At 31.9% G+C, this 16,093-nt stretch overlaps 1 protein-coding gene across 1 annotated transcript; it reads left to right on the top strand.

Annotated features, from left to right (window-relative positions):
• The first annotated feature begins 5,753 nt into the window (after window positions 1-5,753).
• Window positions 5,754-15,680, top strand: HELRODRAFT_185380 (hypothetical protein). Its single transcript, XM_009014627.1, has 29 exons — window positions 5,754-5,796; window positions 5,876-5,996; window positions 6,090-6,096; window positions 6,536-6,662; window positions 7,233-7,308; window positions 7,460-7,530; window positions 7,737-7,847; window positions 8,384-8,517; window positions 8,777-8,902; window positions 9,229-9,348; window positions 9,586-9,717; window positions 9,933-10,036; window positions 10,271-10,354; window positions 10,607-10,672; window positions 11,224-11,274; window positions 11,480-11,570; window positions 11,674-11,683; window positions 11,992-12,077; window positions 12,523-12,554; window positions 12,667-12,773; window positions 12,908-13,007; window positions 13,323-13,374; window positions 13,506-13,583; window positions 13,685-14,591; window positions 14,770-14,820; window positions 14,896-14,993; window positions 15,151-15,205; window positions 15,411-15,514; window positions 15,596-15,680. The coding sequence occupies exons 4-24, from the start codon at window positions 6,620-6,622 to the stop codon at window positions 13,781-13,783; spliced, it is 1,773 nt and encodes a 590-aa protein (XP_009012875.1). The 5' UTR covers window positions 5,754-5,796; window positions 5,876-5,996; window positions 6,090-6,096; window positions 6,536-6,619; the 3' UTR covers window positions 13,784-14,591; window positions 14,770-14,820; window positions 14,896-14,993; window positions 15,151-15,205; window positions 15,411-15,514; window positions 15,596-15,680.
• Window positions 15,681-16,093: the final 413 nt, after the last annotated feature.

Raw genomic sequence — 16,093 nt, 5'->3', positions numbered from 1 at the left:
TCACACACACGCACACATACACTTACTTACACACGCACGCACACATGTGAGCTATTCCACAAGTTCAACTTTTTGTATATTCATTTTTTAGAACTGTTATCATTTTTTTTAACAGGATCATGATTCTATAGGGAAAAGAGAGGTATGTACAATCAACGACACTCACACACACTCACACTTACTCACACACACGCACACATACACTTATTCACACACGCACGCACACATGTGAGCTATTCCACAAGTTCAACTTTTTATATATTCATTTTTTAGAAATGTTATTATTTTTTTTAACAGGATCATGATTCTATCGGGAAAAGAGAGGTATGTACAATCAACGACACTCACACACACGCACACATACACTTACTTACACACGCACGCAAACATGTGAACTATTCCACAAGTTCAACTTTTTATATATTCATTTTTTAGAAATGTTATCATTTTCTTTAACAGGATCATGATTCTATCGGGAAAAGAGAGGTATGTACAATCAACGACACTCACACACACACACTCATACACACACACACTAACACAAGCACGCACACATGTGAACTATTCCACAAGTTCAACTTTTTATATATTCATTTTTCAGAAATGTTTTCATTTTTTTTAACAGGACCATGATTCTATAGGGAAAAGAGAGGTATGTACAATCAACGACACTCACACACACGCACATATACACTTACTCACACATGCACGCATACATGAGAACTATTCCACAAGTTCAACTTTTTTTATATATTCATTTTTTAGAACTGTTATCATTTTTTTTAACAGGATCATGATTCTATTGGGAAAAGAGAGGTATGTACAATCAACGACATTCACACACACGCACACACAGACACACACACACACATACACAAACGCACCCACACACTCACTCACCACACCATGAGAGTTTTTAACTACATGACAATTAAATTTATTAAATATTTTTTAAAAGTTTTTAACAGGATAATGATTCTATGCAGAAAAGGGTGAAAAGGTATGTAAAACCAACGACGCACACACACACACACATACAAACACATACACACAAACACACTCACACACATACACACACATATAAAAACTTTTATACATGCGGCACTTTATCATTTTTTAACAGGCAGCCAGTTCCATGGTAAAAAAGAGGTACGTAAAATCAAAAACACATACACACTTAAGATTTGAATAAATGAATGAATGAATCAATCAATGAACGAACGAACGAACGAATAAATGAATGTTTTGAATGAATGATTGGTTGATTGACTGAATGAATGAATAAATGAATAAATAAATAAATGGGATAATGTATTAATGAAAGAATGAAATAAATTAAATTTCAGGGCCTTGTTAACGAAACTATAAGAAAAAACCATCAGAAAATTGACAACATTATTTTAATTACATAAAATTAATAATTAATTTGTTTATTCATTAATAATTTAATTAATTAACGATTGATAAAATAAAGACTATTCCTGATCGCCTGGATTTTTTGTTTGTAAGATGTAATTAATTAATTATAATTAGTCCAGAATGAAAATCCGTGTGAAAATATATTAACAATGTTTAAAAGACAAAATTATCATAGTACCAAATTAAAAAATTCTAGTAAGGAAAATAGAAAAGACAAACGCTAAATTGATTAGTGCCAACAATTTGTTAGAATTCAAACAATACAGTATGTATGTATGTATATGTGTGTGTGTTTGTGTGTGTGAGAGATGATTGCATGAGAAAGAGGGAGAGACAGAGAGAGAGAGAGAGAGTGGGTGTGTGGTGGTGGTGTGTGTTTTTTTTATATGTATACATATTTCTAGCCATTAAACGGGTACATATGTTTGAATTTTGCAGTAAATTTGCTTCTAAATTGTTTTTTATTTGATAGGATTGTCAATAGGAAGAAAGTCGCATGATGGTGATGAATGTCCAAATCGATGAATTATTTATTTCTTTAAATTTGTTTTATGATTTTTATTTTTTATTGCTCAAAAATTTCATTTAATTTATTATCATGTTTTTTTAGTTCTCGTACATATGTCTACCGTTGGCCGATCTATATCTATCTGAACATTCAGCTGTTTAGTGCATCGTAACTCTTAAAATTCTTGTAAATACGATCAACTGAAGCATCTTTCTACCCATTTCTGCAGTTGAGTTTGAAATATCTTCCTCGAAACTGTGTACATTTCTATAATATCATCAGATATCAAATCCATATCGAAATGGCGGGAAAGTTAGCAAGTTTTTTCATGCTGGCGGCTGTGGCTTGCCTGCTGGCCTTTGTCGTCGCTGACGATTGGAGAGATTCCGAAAATAGAGAGGTCTTTTTTTTATTTTTGTCGATAGCCCTATCAATTTTTTTCATGATTCGCGAATTTTTTTCACAAATCCATCATGGATCATTCGGGAAGGGAGAGGCCAGTAACACTTTTTGTTAAATTAATAAAATATTATTTAGTACCAGATGCACTAACATATATCAAGCGCTCTTTATGTGGGTTTTTTAATTCTACTGCGTTTTTCAGCATTAACAACGACCTGATTGTGTTTAGATTAACTTAGCAAACATTGCGTTTGAACTCTGTCACTTTCAAGGTAGATTCAGACGGCTTCAACCATTACACCATGCTGTAGCTCAACTTTTTATATATATTCATTCAAGTTCAAGTTTTTATATATTCATTTTTTAAAGCTGTTATCATATTTTTAACATTATAATGATTCTATCGGAAAAAGAAAGGTATGTAATGTATGTAAATTCAACTACACACGCACACACAACACAAACACACAACACACGCACAGACAACACACACACAGACTCATCATTGCAACACAAAACCAGGAGATTTTAGCAACTAACTACATTATTTTGTCGCTAAATTTTTTCTGTGACTGACATGTTTTAATTTTGTAAACCGGATAGCCGTGAAGCAGTTGAGAAACGAGAGGTGAGTAAAACATTTCGTTATTGAATTCTCTTGGATATTCAATTACAACACAGAAATGTGACAATAAGTACAAGGGGCCAACAGACTAAACTGCATGTGTTTTTGTAGCATTTTAACAGGTTCAATGGACGAAATGAGCGTTGAAAGACAGTTTGTATCCCTTGTGTGAGAGAATCAATCTCTATAATACAATTATCTAAGCTAACGAAGTTAAATGTTAAATTTGATTGATATGTCTAAGAAAATATAAAATTGCTAATTACCAACATACGCAGATTTTTTCCGAACAACCAGGGAAAAGAGGCCTCGTTAGTTTATCTTTCTTGTATTCCTTTTTTTTATCAAATTTAATTTCCATCTCGGATGATTTAATCACAGTTACAATTTTGTTTCACTTTACTGAAAATATGTTCAGTTTCTCAACTTTTCAATCACGATATATTTATAGGTTTAAGCTCTGTAAGCTCTTCAGCACACTCGACTTTCATTTTGGCGCATAAGCTCTCGCTTTAACTCGTTAACGCCAAATGTGCCCGACCAAAATTTTTTTCGTGTTGAAAACAAGTTTCTTTTATTATTTGGCAAAATTATTTAATTCTGAAATTTTCATATAATTTTTCCTTCGCAAATTTATTGCTTACACTCAGCATACATTATTATTATTTTTTTTGTTCATTACATTCATTATTCAACTTTTGTTTCAAAATTTTGTGGAAGGTGTGCTAATGCACTCTGTATCTATCTATATATCTCCATCTATATATCTATCTATATATCTCCATCCATATATCTATCTATATATTTCCATCCATATATCTATCTATATTTTTTTTTTCATTTTCAAAGTTTTATTCATAATCAACAACATATCAAATAAGTGAATAAAAGTTATGAAGTTGAATATGCGGAGACCGAATAAGACTGTTTGTCTTGTGGTGGCCATATCAGGTAGATACATGAATAGTTAATGAAATAAAATAAGGAAAATAACTGAAGCAGAAAGATAATTGAAGATAAATAAGTAAATGTTCGTGTCATGCATATATAGACATATAACTATGTAAATGTTCGCTCAGTACATATATAAACACATAAATGTTTAACCATTCATAAAGACCATTCATCCGCATCATTTGTTCTAACGTATTCTTAATATAATATTAGGTGGTGGAGTCGAGATCCAGTGTCAATAAAAAAGCACGGAATTTTGACTTGAAATGTTGTAGGTTTATGATGGCTCTTAGATGGGGAGGTACAAGTTCTGTCCAAATTTTAGGACCTGTTATTTTTATGCTTGTCTGGATTAATTTGAGGCGAGTTTTGTAGATATAGAAGAGAGGGGTGTGTCTAGTGGTTGTAGATTGAACGGAGTTACTTAATGTGTAGAAGTTGATAAAGTGAGGTGGGAGAAGATTGTTGATAAATTTAAAAACGAATAAAGCAGAGTAGTAAAGACAGATAAAGTTAACTGGTAAAATTTTTTTTGCTAGGAAGAAGGGTTTAGTATGAGAATCGGGTTTAAGGTTAAAAATTAAACGTATTGATCTTTTTTGGGAAAGTATTAGATTATTCAGGTGGCTTTATGGACTATTTCCCCATAGTGTGATGCAGTAGGTTAGATAAGGGTAGATGAATGTGTAATAAAGCGTGCGAAGAGCAGAACGAGAGAGTTTATATTTGATTTTGTAGAAGATGCCTGTGAGTTTGTTGATTTTGTCTGAGGTAGTTTGTAGGTGAGAATTCCATGAAAGATTTTTTGTGATGGTATATATTTCCATCTATATATCTATATATATATTTCCATCCATGTATCTATCTATCTATATATTTCCATCTATATATCTATAATATAATACACACAGGGGTTACTTTACTGCCCGAAGTGTACATACAGGTCCTGGCGCAAACGATGATTCACGGCAAAGATGTCACGAATGTCGGTAAATTTTCAAAATTTTTTTTTTATAGTGGATTAATAAATAAATATAAACAAATAACTGATTGAATGAATGAACGAACGAACGAGCGGATGAATGAATGCATACATGAATGTATGGATGAATGATAGACAAGGTATTAAATGATTGATGGATTTAATTAATGGATGAATTTATTAAGAAATGATGACCATTTGCTATTTAATTATTATTTCCATAAAAATATTAGTTTATATAATAAAAATAAGTTATTCAAAAAAACAATTAATTGATTGAATGACGTCACAATACATACACACGTCATAAAACGCACTATTTCAGTACCATACCATGTTGAAAAGTATCTGAAAAATGCAGAATGGAAAAAGAATGAAAACGAAAGAACAATTTAATCTAAATTATATTTTTATAACAAAATTTGATTAAAATACCTAGTTTAATTGATGATTGAATAAATACATCCATTTCTTAACTGTTTGTTAGTTACTCATAAAACGAATACCAAAAAGAGAATTATTTTAAATATGCAATTGAGTAAATAGAAAAATTTTCTTGATAATTACGAAATAAACTGAACAAATATGAATTATATGACGGGTATAGGTTTAAAATTGGACGAATTTAAACGCCTTTATTATCACTATTATCTATTTTATTTTAGTAAAAATTAAAATAGTGATTTTGATAACTTTTTGATTAATTTATGCTGTTGTCCTAAAAATAGCAAAGCAACATGTAAACTCTGACTAACACTATAGACCATTTTAACAATAATGATAGTTCAATTTTTGAGTAAAAAAAGCCACTCAAATCATTTTGAAAAATTAGAGCTCTATGGGTTTAAAAAAAAACAAATAAACGATAATACAAGTATGAACAAGCGCGAATTATTTGAATTGACGGTAATTTAAATTTTTTAAATTATTTATTATAAAGATTAAAAATGTTATTTTGAAATTAATTTTAAAATATATTTTTAAGCCGTCCAAAAAAGAAAATGCTGTCTTCACGAAATCTGACACAGATTTATTATTAAAGTGCACCTGGGGAATAGGAAATCATTTGTTTTTGTACAATGGCCGCCATTACAGACCGGCTAATGGTAATTTAATCATTATCTTTCATTTTGTATTCAATTGCTTAAATAGCACTTATCATGGTGATCTTGAACTACATGCCCACTATCTTTCTCTCTAAAAGTCTAAATGCTAACCTGACATCTAACAGTTTGAGTTTATGTTTAACTCTGACTGAACTATAAGTTTTGAAAATATAAAAAAAATGATGAAAAATTTGTTAACAGTTAAATAAATGTTAAAATTCAATGAAATTAAAATCAGATTAATTGTAATTTTTAATGCTTAATAATTAGTTAATTAACTAATTAATATTTAATTATTTACCTTTGAAATTTCATTCTTATATTATATATATATGTGATATACAGATATATATGTATAATTCATGTTCACATTCGTAATTCATTAGAAATTTTATTAATTATTTTTTTGTAGCCTTTTTAGACTCATACAGTTTCTAGTTTTATTCTTGTAACATTTTAGTGTAACAACCGGATTACTTAATCATTATACTTCGATTTGAAATTTCTAGCACCTAATTTTGTTTTCTCCTAACTAACCAGAAAACAAAACCAAGCCGTTGGATCTATCAAAACCAGAAGATGCCAGAAAAGTGAGAATTGATCATCTGGTCTGGGACATTGACATGCAGCAGGAAGAGATGAGAGTTGTCTTATGCGAATCCAGATGTGAGTGAGGATTCGACAACATGCTACAAACATCGTATACGAATACAAGCTAAATGACACGTCACACTCAAAGCATGTGATAGGCGGGAATCTTTTTGTCTTATTCGAACCCGGTTACTGTGAAACAACAGCAGGCAACCTTAACCATTAGGCCATCATGCCACGATTTTAAATAAAATTTTAAAAGTGAATTTAGACGTTAATAATTTTTTGTTAATGTTTACAAATAGTGGTAGAATTTTAAAATAATATTTTAAGCAATAATTATAACCTGCAAGATGTTTTGGAATTGATCATGAGTTGAATTGGTTACACGTGTGTGTGTGTGTGTGTGTGTGTGTGTGTGTGTGTTTGTGTGTACATATGTGTATTGTGTATGTATGTGTGTTTATGCATATACATTTAATTTGTTTGCTATTGTTAAATTATTTAAAATTATTCAAGAAAGCTAGATTATGTTAATTAGACAGAATAATTTGTTAATTAGGTTTAGTTTAATTATGATAAAAAGCTAAACTGAATGACATTCTAAAATTTTGATTCTACCCATATTACTTTTCCCTAAATTAGTGATTTTCCTGAATGTTCAGAGTGAATTCGGCACTGGCCGACATGAAGATATGGCAGAAAAAATGCGATCTAACAAGTAAATTAGTGAAATCATTGTTACATTTTTTTTGTATTTTTCTCCTAATTTATTTGTGAATAATAATAATAATAATAAATCAATAAGTTTTTTAAGAAGTTATTTTATTTTTATATTATCATTATAATATTATTATTATTTTGATTGACAGATTGTTGGCTTATAGCCGGCAGTACAGATCGACCATAAAGGCCTGTACCATTCATCTTCAGTCGCTATTGAGTGCGTGACTTCGTCATCATCATCATCACTGATGTCATTGAAATCATTATCATCATCGCCGTTGTTGCAATCATCATCAGTATCATTATATTACTATCATCATCATTATTATCTAAAACTACAGTCTAATCATTGTAAAACCGACAACATTATCATACAAAACGAATGATCATCATCACTATCATCATTACCATCATCGTTATCAGGATTCTCGAAAGATGATAATCATAACCGGATAATGATTGGACAGTTAGAATTGATGGAGATGACAGAGTTGCTATGGAGTTTGGCGGAAATCATTTTCATTGACCAATTAGGTCTAGCCTTGTATTTCCCTATATGTTTTATCAACCAATCAGATTTGTTTGTTCGTTTGTTTGTTTTGTTTCAATAACCAATGACTGTCTATTTGGTGTTTCTTACGTCAGTGAATTAATTTTTTTTTTCTGTTACTCATTTCATTTTATTGCTCATTAAGTCATTTGACTCCATTAGAAATTATCACAGGTTTTATTTTGATCTATTTCTGTAAATTTTGATTTCTTTAACAATTTGTTTCACTTCACCAAGAGCTGTTTTCGAATCAACCATCTTATGCGCCAGACAAACTAACCAAATCAACTCTTTCAATTAATCAAACAATCAATCAATCAATTAATGTTTAAATAGGTCACTAAGTAGGTCACAAACCATTCAATCAATTATTAACTAGATCACAAGCCAATGAACTAATTCTGTCACCAATCGATCAATTAAATAACTAAGTTAACAATTAACCAATCAATCAACCGACCAATCAGTCAATTGACCAATCAATCAACTGACCAGTCAGCAATCGCCAACCAAAACGCAGGCCACCAATCAGGCAGGTACATAGTCAGTCAGCTGATGGATTGGTTTCAGATGAAGTTTTACGACGGTGACAACAAAGTAAATCGCGTCATTAAAAGTGAACTCTACGATAAACATCATCTATACTGGGATGCGGTGAAATGATGATGATTCATTTATCATTCATTCATTCATCATTCGTTCATTCATTCATTCACTCACTCAATTATCTTTTTTTATTCATTTATCAGTCTATGCAAGGTTAACTGCTGTAAAGATATCTCTCATTCGTCCATTTATTTATTATTAAATTCATTTTTCCATTCTTCAGTTACTCATTCATTCACTCACTCATTCTTTCACTCACTCATTCACTCACTCATCCATCTATCCATCCATCCATCCATTCACGCAGCTGTACTCCCTGGTATGTTTAGCTCGTATAGAGGAGGCCAGACACCTCCTCTCGCTTCACTCATCATCTCACACGGAACCCTTCAGGACCATGGATCTTTTACTCAGTAAAATGCCAATATATAAGGTTATCCTCGAGAAGGGGTGGGTTTATGGGGGCGTTTGTACACCCCCCCTTTGTATGTATGCCTTCCTTTGACAGGGGGTGTTAGTATCTCGCTGTATATAAAGTTATCTTTGAGGGTGGGGTGGCTCATAGGGCGTTTATATGCCCTTCTAAATAAGATTTTTTGCTCTGATGTTTCAAACGAGTATTTTTAAAATTTTGTCGAGAAGATTTTATTAAGGTGTGAGTTGAAACAAACGTGGGTTCTATAGAATGAGCGAACGTGTTCCCCTCTGTTTTGAATTCGTTAAACTCATCCTTCCTTCCATCCATCCACTAATTTCCAGCACGGCCAGTACTCTCAGCAGGAGTTCTCTTTGAAATGGAGGCAGTGGCACCTGGTCTGCGAAGAACAGGATGAAGATGGAACTTTCTCCGTTGATGACAAACTTAGCGATCTCTGCAAGGTTCTTATCGTAATTAATTCTATTACAACCGTAATTATTTTTATCATTACAAGTTTATCAGTGTTATTATTATTTTTATTAATATTATTATTATTGTGATGATGATTTTGACATTTTATTTTTATGTAGAATTAACAGAGCTATTATATAATTTTCAAGTTTTAAAATATTGATAACGGTCTGTAATAATTTTCAATTTTTATTGGTCAATAATTCTTTGTTCTTATTGGTTGATAGTTGCTTGCTGGGCAGGACCAAATGTTCACAAAGCTCCGTGATTCGCTGGGAACTTGGTACTGCATGCTGATTTGTCGACTCTTCTACCAATCACCACTCTGTGAGGCTACTGATTTAAAAATGCATGTGCAGGTTGGTTGCTTGATTGATTGAGTAGTTGATAGGTTTGTGGATTAATTTAAAGTTTTAGTTTAACTGAAAGTTAGTTAGGTTTGTTGAAAGATGGACTGAACGTTTGATCAAAAAAATGTGGATGATGACAATGGATAGATGGTTGGATGGATTTTTTTGGTTGGCTAATTGATTGATTGATTGATTGATTGATTGATTGATTGATTGATTGACAGTTTTGCATCGATCAATATGGCGGGAACCTGGGTCTGACGGATTGGGATAACATCATCCTATCCATTATAATGATGGACATTAGAGAGGCCCTTTGTATTGCAAGGTGGGCAGGCAGTTGTGAAGATGGTGGTGATGGTGGAGTTGTGATGAGGGCGATGACGGGGGTGGTGATGTTGGGGGTTGTGGTAATCATGATGATGATGATGATGGTGATGAATTTTTTCTGTCCGATTATCATAACGTTGGTGGTGGTGTTGATATGATGGTGGTGAGGTCATTTGCAATTATTATGTTAATTTATTATTTCTGAACTACCAATCACGCTCCTCCAAATTAGCACAACCTTTCCTAATTGGTGGTTCGTGTGTCACCTGACCGACCTACTACAGCACAGTGGACACATTGATGATAAGCCGGCTGGGTTTGTGGGGTTTTTTTTACGACGGTGATGATTGGTTGGTTGGTTGGTTGATTTGATTGGCTGATTTGTAAGTTGCTTTATTCGGTCGGCTGGTTGATTTGTTGAGTGACTGGCTGATTGACTGATTTGATTTGTGGATTAGTTCGTTAATTGATTGATTGGTTGGTTGTTAATTAGTTTGATTGATTTTATGATTGGTTGTTTGTTTGATTGATTGATTGGTTGAAAACATTTTTTAATTTTTTTTTATAGATTTGGATCAAACCTTAGAGAATTTTTTATTCTAGAATACGCCTCATCCCTTGTTTCATGTCCAAGGTTGATTAAGTGATGGCTAGATAAATAGATAGATAGATAGATAGATAGATAGATAGATAGATAGATAGATAGATAGATAGATAGATAGATAGATAGATTGATTGATTGATTGATTGATTGATTGATTGATTGATGATGATCACGATTTTGACTAATTTTTGATAATAGAAACATTCTTTTATTGACCGAAAAGATAAAACCCAAATGAAATCAATCGAAAATCATTAATTATATATCAGAGTGTAAATGAGTGAGATGTAAAATATAATGTACGATCCTCTCATGCTCTTTGATCGACATGTGCTTGAGAGTAAGAAAATTGGTTAAGTAGTGTTTCCGTCACAGTATATGCTATATGACGAGCGAATTATCGCGTTAATCAGTTTTTCGTTAAAAGATTTCGGCCATTATATTTTAAACAAAGTTAGATAAAAATTGCTATGGAAATTTTTATAATGCTCCAATAAACCGTCGACCTTGGTATTGATGAATTTAAATTAATAATAATAGTAATAATAATAATAATAATTATTATTATTATTATTATTTAGTCTGAGAGATACAGCCATCGGTTACTATTCAAGCTGCCCTGCTTATGGGAAGTCAGTTATTATTATTGTTTTTATTATTATTATTATTATTTCATCATCGTAATACCTTTACTATCATTATCGTCATCATATCACATTCATCATCATCATCATTATTATTGTGATGCATTCACTTTCATAATCTTTATTGTCATTATCGTCAACATTATCATCACCACCACATCGTCGTCCTCGTCCTCGCCACCACCGTCTGTAGAGCGCATATAGGTGACTTGGTGTTGAGAGATTCTCTGGAGTCGACGCTAAAAGTCGAGAAGCTACTACACACCTGTAACAAATATCAACTGTTGAGTGAAGGCCGGTAGTGGTGATTATGATGATGGTGGTGGCTGTGATAAAGGCGATGATGATGTTGGTGGTGATGAAGGTGATGATGATGGTGGTGGTGATGAAAGTGATGATGATGGTGGTGTTGATGAAGGTGATGATGAAGGTGATGATGATGCTGGCAGTTAGTGATGAGGAGGAGGAGGAGGAGGAAGATGATGGTTACGATGTTGATAGTGCTAATTATTATTATTATTATTTAGTATAGTTATTATTACACTTAACAAATATCAACTATCCAACGAAGGTACGTTATGATGATGAAGGAGACGATGATTTTAATAATGATGATGATAGTGCTTATTATTATTATTATTATATTTTTATTATAGTTATTATTATTATTAATTATAGTAGTAATAATAATATGTTCTCTTCCAGCCAATATAATATGCAGAAGTTTCTCATTGAAATGGTTGCAGAAGAAACAATATGCCAATGCTCTTATATGGGCTGTCAGATCTAAGGTTGTGTGATTGGTTGGTTAATTGATTGATTGATTGGCTGGTTGGTTGGCTAGCTGGCTGGTTGGTTGGTTTGTTGGTTGGTTGGTTGATTAGTTCATTGGTTGGTTCATTGGTTTGGTCGTTAGCTGATAGATTTGTTAATTGAAAAGGTTGATATATTAACTCGTTGGCTAGTCTGTTTGCTGGTCAGTTGACTGGTTGATTAGCTTAATCATTCATTCATCATTCATTCAATCATTCATGGAATGATGGAGATATGAATTTCGAATGAATTGAATTTTAAATAGATAAAAAGAAATGAACAAATGGATGAATTGGTAGATTGATGAAAATGTTGATGATGATAATAATAGTAATAATAATAATTATTATTATAATATTATAATAATAATAATAAATATTAAATAATTTTCCTAATCTCACGATGACATTGAACTAATTCCAGGACACAAACTTTACCGCCTCCATTGTTAAAAAGTAATTTCATTTAAAAATTACCATTATCAATGTATCTACACTACACCTATTTATTTTTTAATTTATTCATTTATTCACTCATTAACATAATTCATTTATGAATATTAATAAGGTTACTAGCCATCGATGCTATAACGATGGGCAATATTCTAGAGAGATGGGAGGTGATAGCTGATATTGGAGGTACTGTACACTTTAACATCCAGCTAACTATCTTGAGTAAGACCAGTTTTTTTCAATTTTTGAATCTGTTACTTTAAATATAATCAATAATTATTATGGAAATATTATTCATTAATAATATTATTTTAATAAATTTTAACCTAATTCTTTTGATTCTCTCCATTCTACAGCCAAATTAGTTGAATATAAGAGGCTCTTAGATGATGGGAACTTGGGAGGTGCTATCAATATTTTGATTGTTCTTTTGAAAGAGGCAGTCATCCACCATGAGTATGTTCCAGTTTTTCAAAATGATTATCACAATTATCGTTGTCGATAATTATTTATTATGATTATTATATATATATATATTTTTTTTAAATATAATAATTATTATAAATGTGATATGTTGTATATATTCAAATAATTTGGGTGGCTGGAGTTGAAAATTTTTTTAAATTTTTCTTTCGTCTGCTCTCTGACATTTCATTTGCGTTTAGATTTTGGTTGCTAAATAAAATATCGTACCGTTTATTTATTACTTGACCAATGCGATTATAATATTATATAAATAATTGTAAATTAATTAATTAATGCGCTAATTAGATTCTTCCAGTTGTTGCTTGGTGAAACAATGTCACTTCTAGAAAAAGACGATGTGAGATGTCCTTTTTTCTAAACTTATTTTAATCTAACTAATCTGGTAAAAAAATTTTATACTCGAGTTTAATTGGTTAAAAATTATTTGAATACTCAATTCTAACTGGATAACAATCTTCAATCGATCAGATTCAACTTACCTCAGATGAGCTGTTTAAACTGAACGAATATGTACAAGAATACAGGGACGCCTTAAGATTTCGAAGGGTAATAAACTTAAAACATTTATTTATTATTTACGATTAATTAATTAATTTAAAAATATTGCGGCATAATAATATTAAAATATATAAAATTGATTATTTCAGATAAAAGCCGACGTGAAATTGCTTGGCAGAATGAATGATTCCTTTGAGAAAGTTCATCAACGGCTGACCAATCAGATCGCGGCTTGCTACCTCAGATGAACGAACCAACCAATAGCATCTGTTCTTACTATCGATTACTTTTTCACTTAGACTTTCATTATTTTCAACTATTCAGTTCTTTACCATTATTTTATTATTTTGTCATAATAATCTTATTTTATTAATTATATATTATTATATCATTATTATTTTTTATCTTAAGATGATGTATTTCTCTACCATTTTCGTAATATATTATCATTTTGATATAACTTTTACGACAGAAGTTGATTATTAATGCAGTTAATAACATACAGAAATAAAAGTTACTCTTAAAATTATTAAAATAATTATTATTTTAATAAACAAAAACCCATATATTTATTAATTATATAATTTTCATTTTATTATTGATATACTTTGACAACGCAGTATAAGGCTAGAGTCAATTTCATTGCGTCACCATTTGAAAATGATTTTATGAAATTAATGAAAACATCAATAAATAGAAAATACGATAAAACACATTGAACAAAATGTTAAAATAAATAAAACCAGTCAATAAATGAAAAAGTCTTCAAAAAAATATCGAATTCTAGATTAGCAGCCAATCATATGGAAGTTTAAAACGATGCCTAAAACGCTAGGAGCCAATCAGGTAGAAGACTGAATAATTCATAAATCTTGGCAACCAATCAGACAGAAGGTAACAACGCTTCAATTTTAACAACCAATTAGACGAAAGGTAACATGATGTTGACGAGATCGGAGTAAAAACCGCCGTCATTGTCTCCGCCCCCAAACGCCAAAATTTGATGGAAGCGTCCATTCTCATGGTGGTACGGTAGGCAAATTAGTGCATGACCTGGTGGTGGTGTAATAAGGTTATATCCCTATTAAAATTATAATAATAACATGGTGACGATAAAGGGTAAATATTTAATTAGGTCAAAAGAATTAAGCCACGACAGTGAGTGGTGATATTTAGTTGGGACATAACGAATATTGATCGCAGTTTAATTAGGCCATTTAAGGTCGTTAACCTGTTCGTCTGGGCAGTCTTGGCTGGAGTTGTAATCTAGTCCACGTCAACAAGTCTGAGTGGCGTAATGATAATTATAATTAATATAATAATAAATATTATTATAATAGAAATAATAAACTTTACTAGCCGACATTCAGGACGAATAGGTCGTCAAGAACGCACTGAGAATTGAAGCCGCCGTGGATTACTATCTGGTCAGTGCCCAGTGCACAAGAGGAATGCCAGCTAAAATAATTATTATTATAGAAGTAATTATTAATAATTAATATAATAAAGACTAATAACGATAATAATTATCACCATAAAATGCAACAGGCGATAGCAATTGAAGTTATGATAAGTAAATAATAAGTTAATAATAATAAAGGTACTAAGAAGGTACCTTCTTGGACTGGGCGGCGGACCAGTAATTTCAGGTTGAGTCCACTCACATTCAACTAATTCGAATTTGAGAAATTTAAAGAGTTATGACAGTAAACAATTATGACTAACACCATCATCATTATATTCGTCATCATCATCACCATTATAGTCACCACCACCATTGTAACCGTGTTACAACCAACAACATCAGCAGCAGCAGAGCTTTCGTCGTCATCATCATCTTTCTAACTGCCATACCCCTTCGACCCCATCACTCACTTAGATCTAATATGAAGACGTCGTTGAAGCATGTGGGATTGTTCCAACCACCAAACACCACCATTTTGTCGTTCATTAAGGTCCCCGAGTGCCTTTAGAGTAGCAAAATATATTAAATAAATTCTTACCAACCATCCAACCAACCAACCCTCCAAACCAAACCAGCCGGCAAGTCAACTAACCCTGATCTTTTCTTCGGCTTCGTACCCTGAACCGTCATCCTCTGCCATCTCTTCTCCAGACAGTCGAGAACGTAAACATCGTCGGTACATTCCTCCAGGACCAGAGACGATGACGTCATTGAAAACGTCGATGACGTTGATGGCAGCGATGGCTTTGTGCCGCCGAAGAACCAGAGCTGGTAGTTGAACGCCACGCAACAATGGTAGGAAAGTTTCGGTGTAGGGATACCAACGGTCTGTGGGTGGAGTTAGTAGTTTGATTGGTTGGCGGTTATTTCAATGTCGAAATGTGATTGGTCTTGAGAGGAATTTGTAGCTTGATTGGTTTGTGATTGTCTTGATACTGAAATGCTACTGGTCTGTGAAGACTATAGATTAATACAGTTCATTAATATAGTTATATAATTAAGTTTAGACTTTGATTAATATAGTTTGTGAGAAGAAAAATGACAAAAATTAATAATTACATTAGCAATGATTAAAAAAAATGGCAATTATTGA

The sequence above is a fragment of the Helobdella robusta genome (assembly GCF_000326865.2).
Source record: "Helobdella robusta unplaced genomic scaffold HELROscaffold_14, whole genome shotgun sequence".
NCBI classification, from domain to species: Eukaryota; Metazoa; Annelida; class Clitellata; order Rhynchobdellida; family Glossiphoniidae; genus Helobdella; species Helobdella robusta.
Note: the sequence above shows the minus strand (reverse complement) of the source record. Positions and strands in the feature narration are given on the sequence as shown.

What these genes read in the sequence shown, in the direction of transcription:
- HELRODRAFT_185380 (XM_009014627.1), top strand. Translation starts at nt 6,620, where the DNA reads ATGCAGCAGGAAGAGATGAGAGTTGTCTTATGCGAATCCAGAT. An exon ending in AACTTAGCGATCTCTGCAAG is followed by an intron (nt 9,349 to 9,585) that starts GTTCTTATCGTA and finishes ATTGGTTGATAG; the next exon opens with TTGCTTGCTGGGCAGGACCA. An exon ending in ATTGATGATAAGCCGGCTGG is followed by an intron (nt 10,355 to 10,606) that starts GTTTGTGGGGTT and finishes TTTTTTTTATAG; the next exon opens with ATTTGGATCAAACCTTAGAG.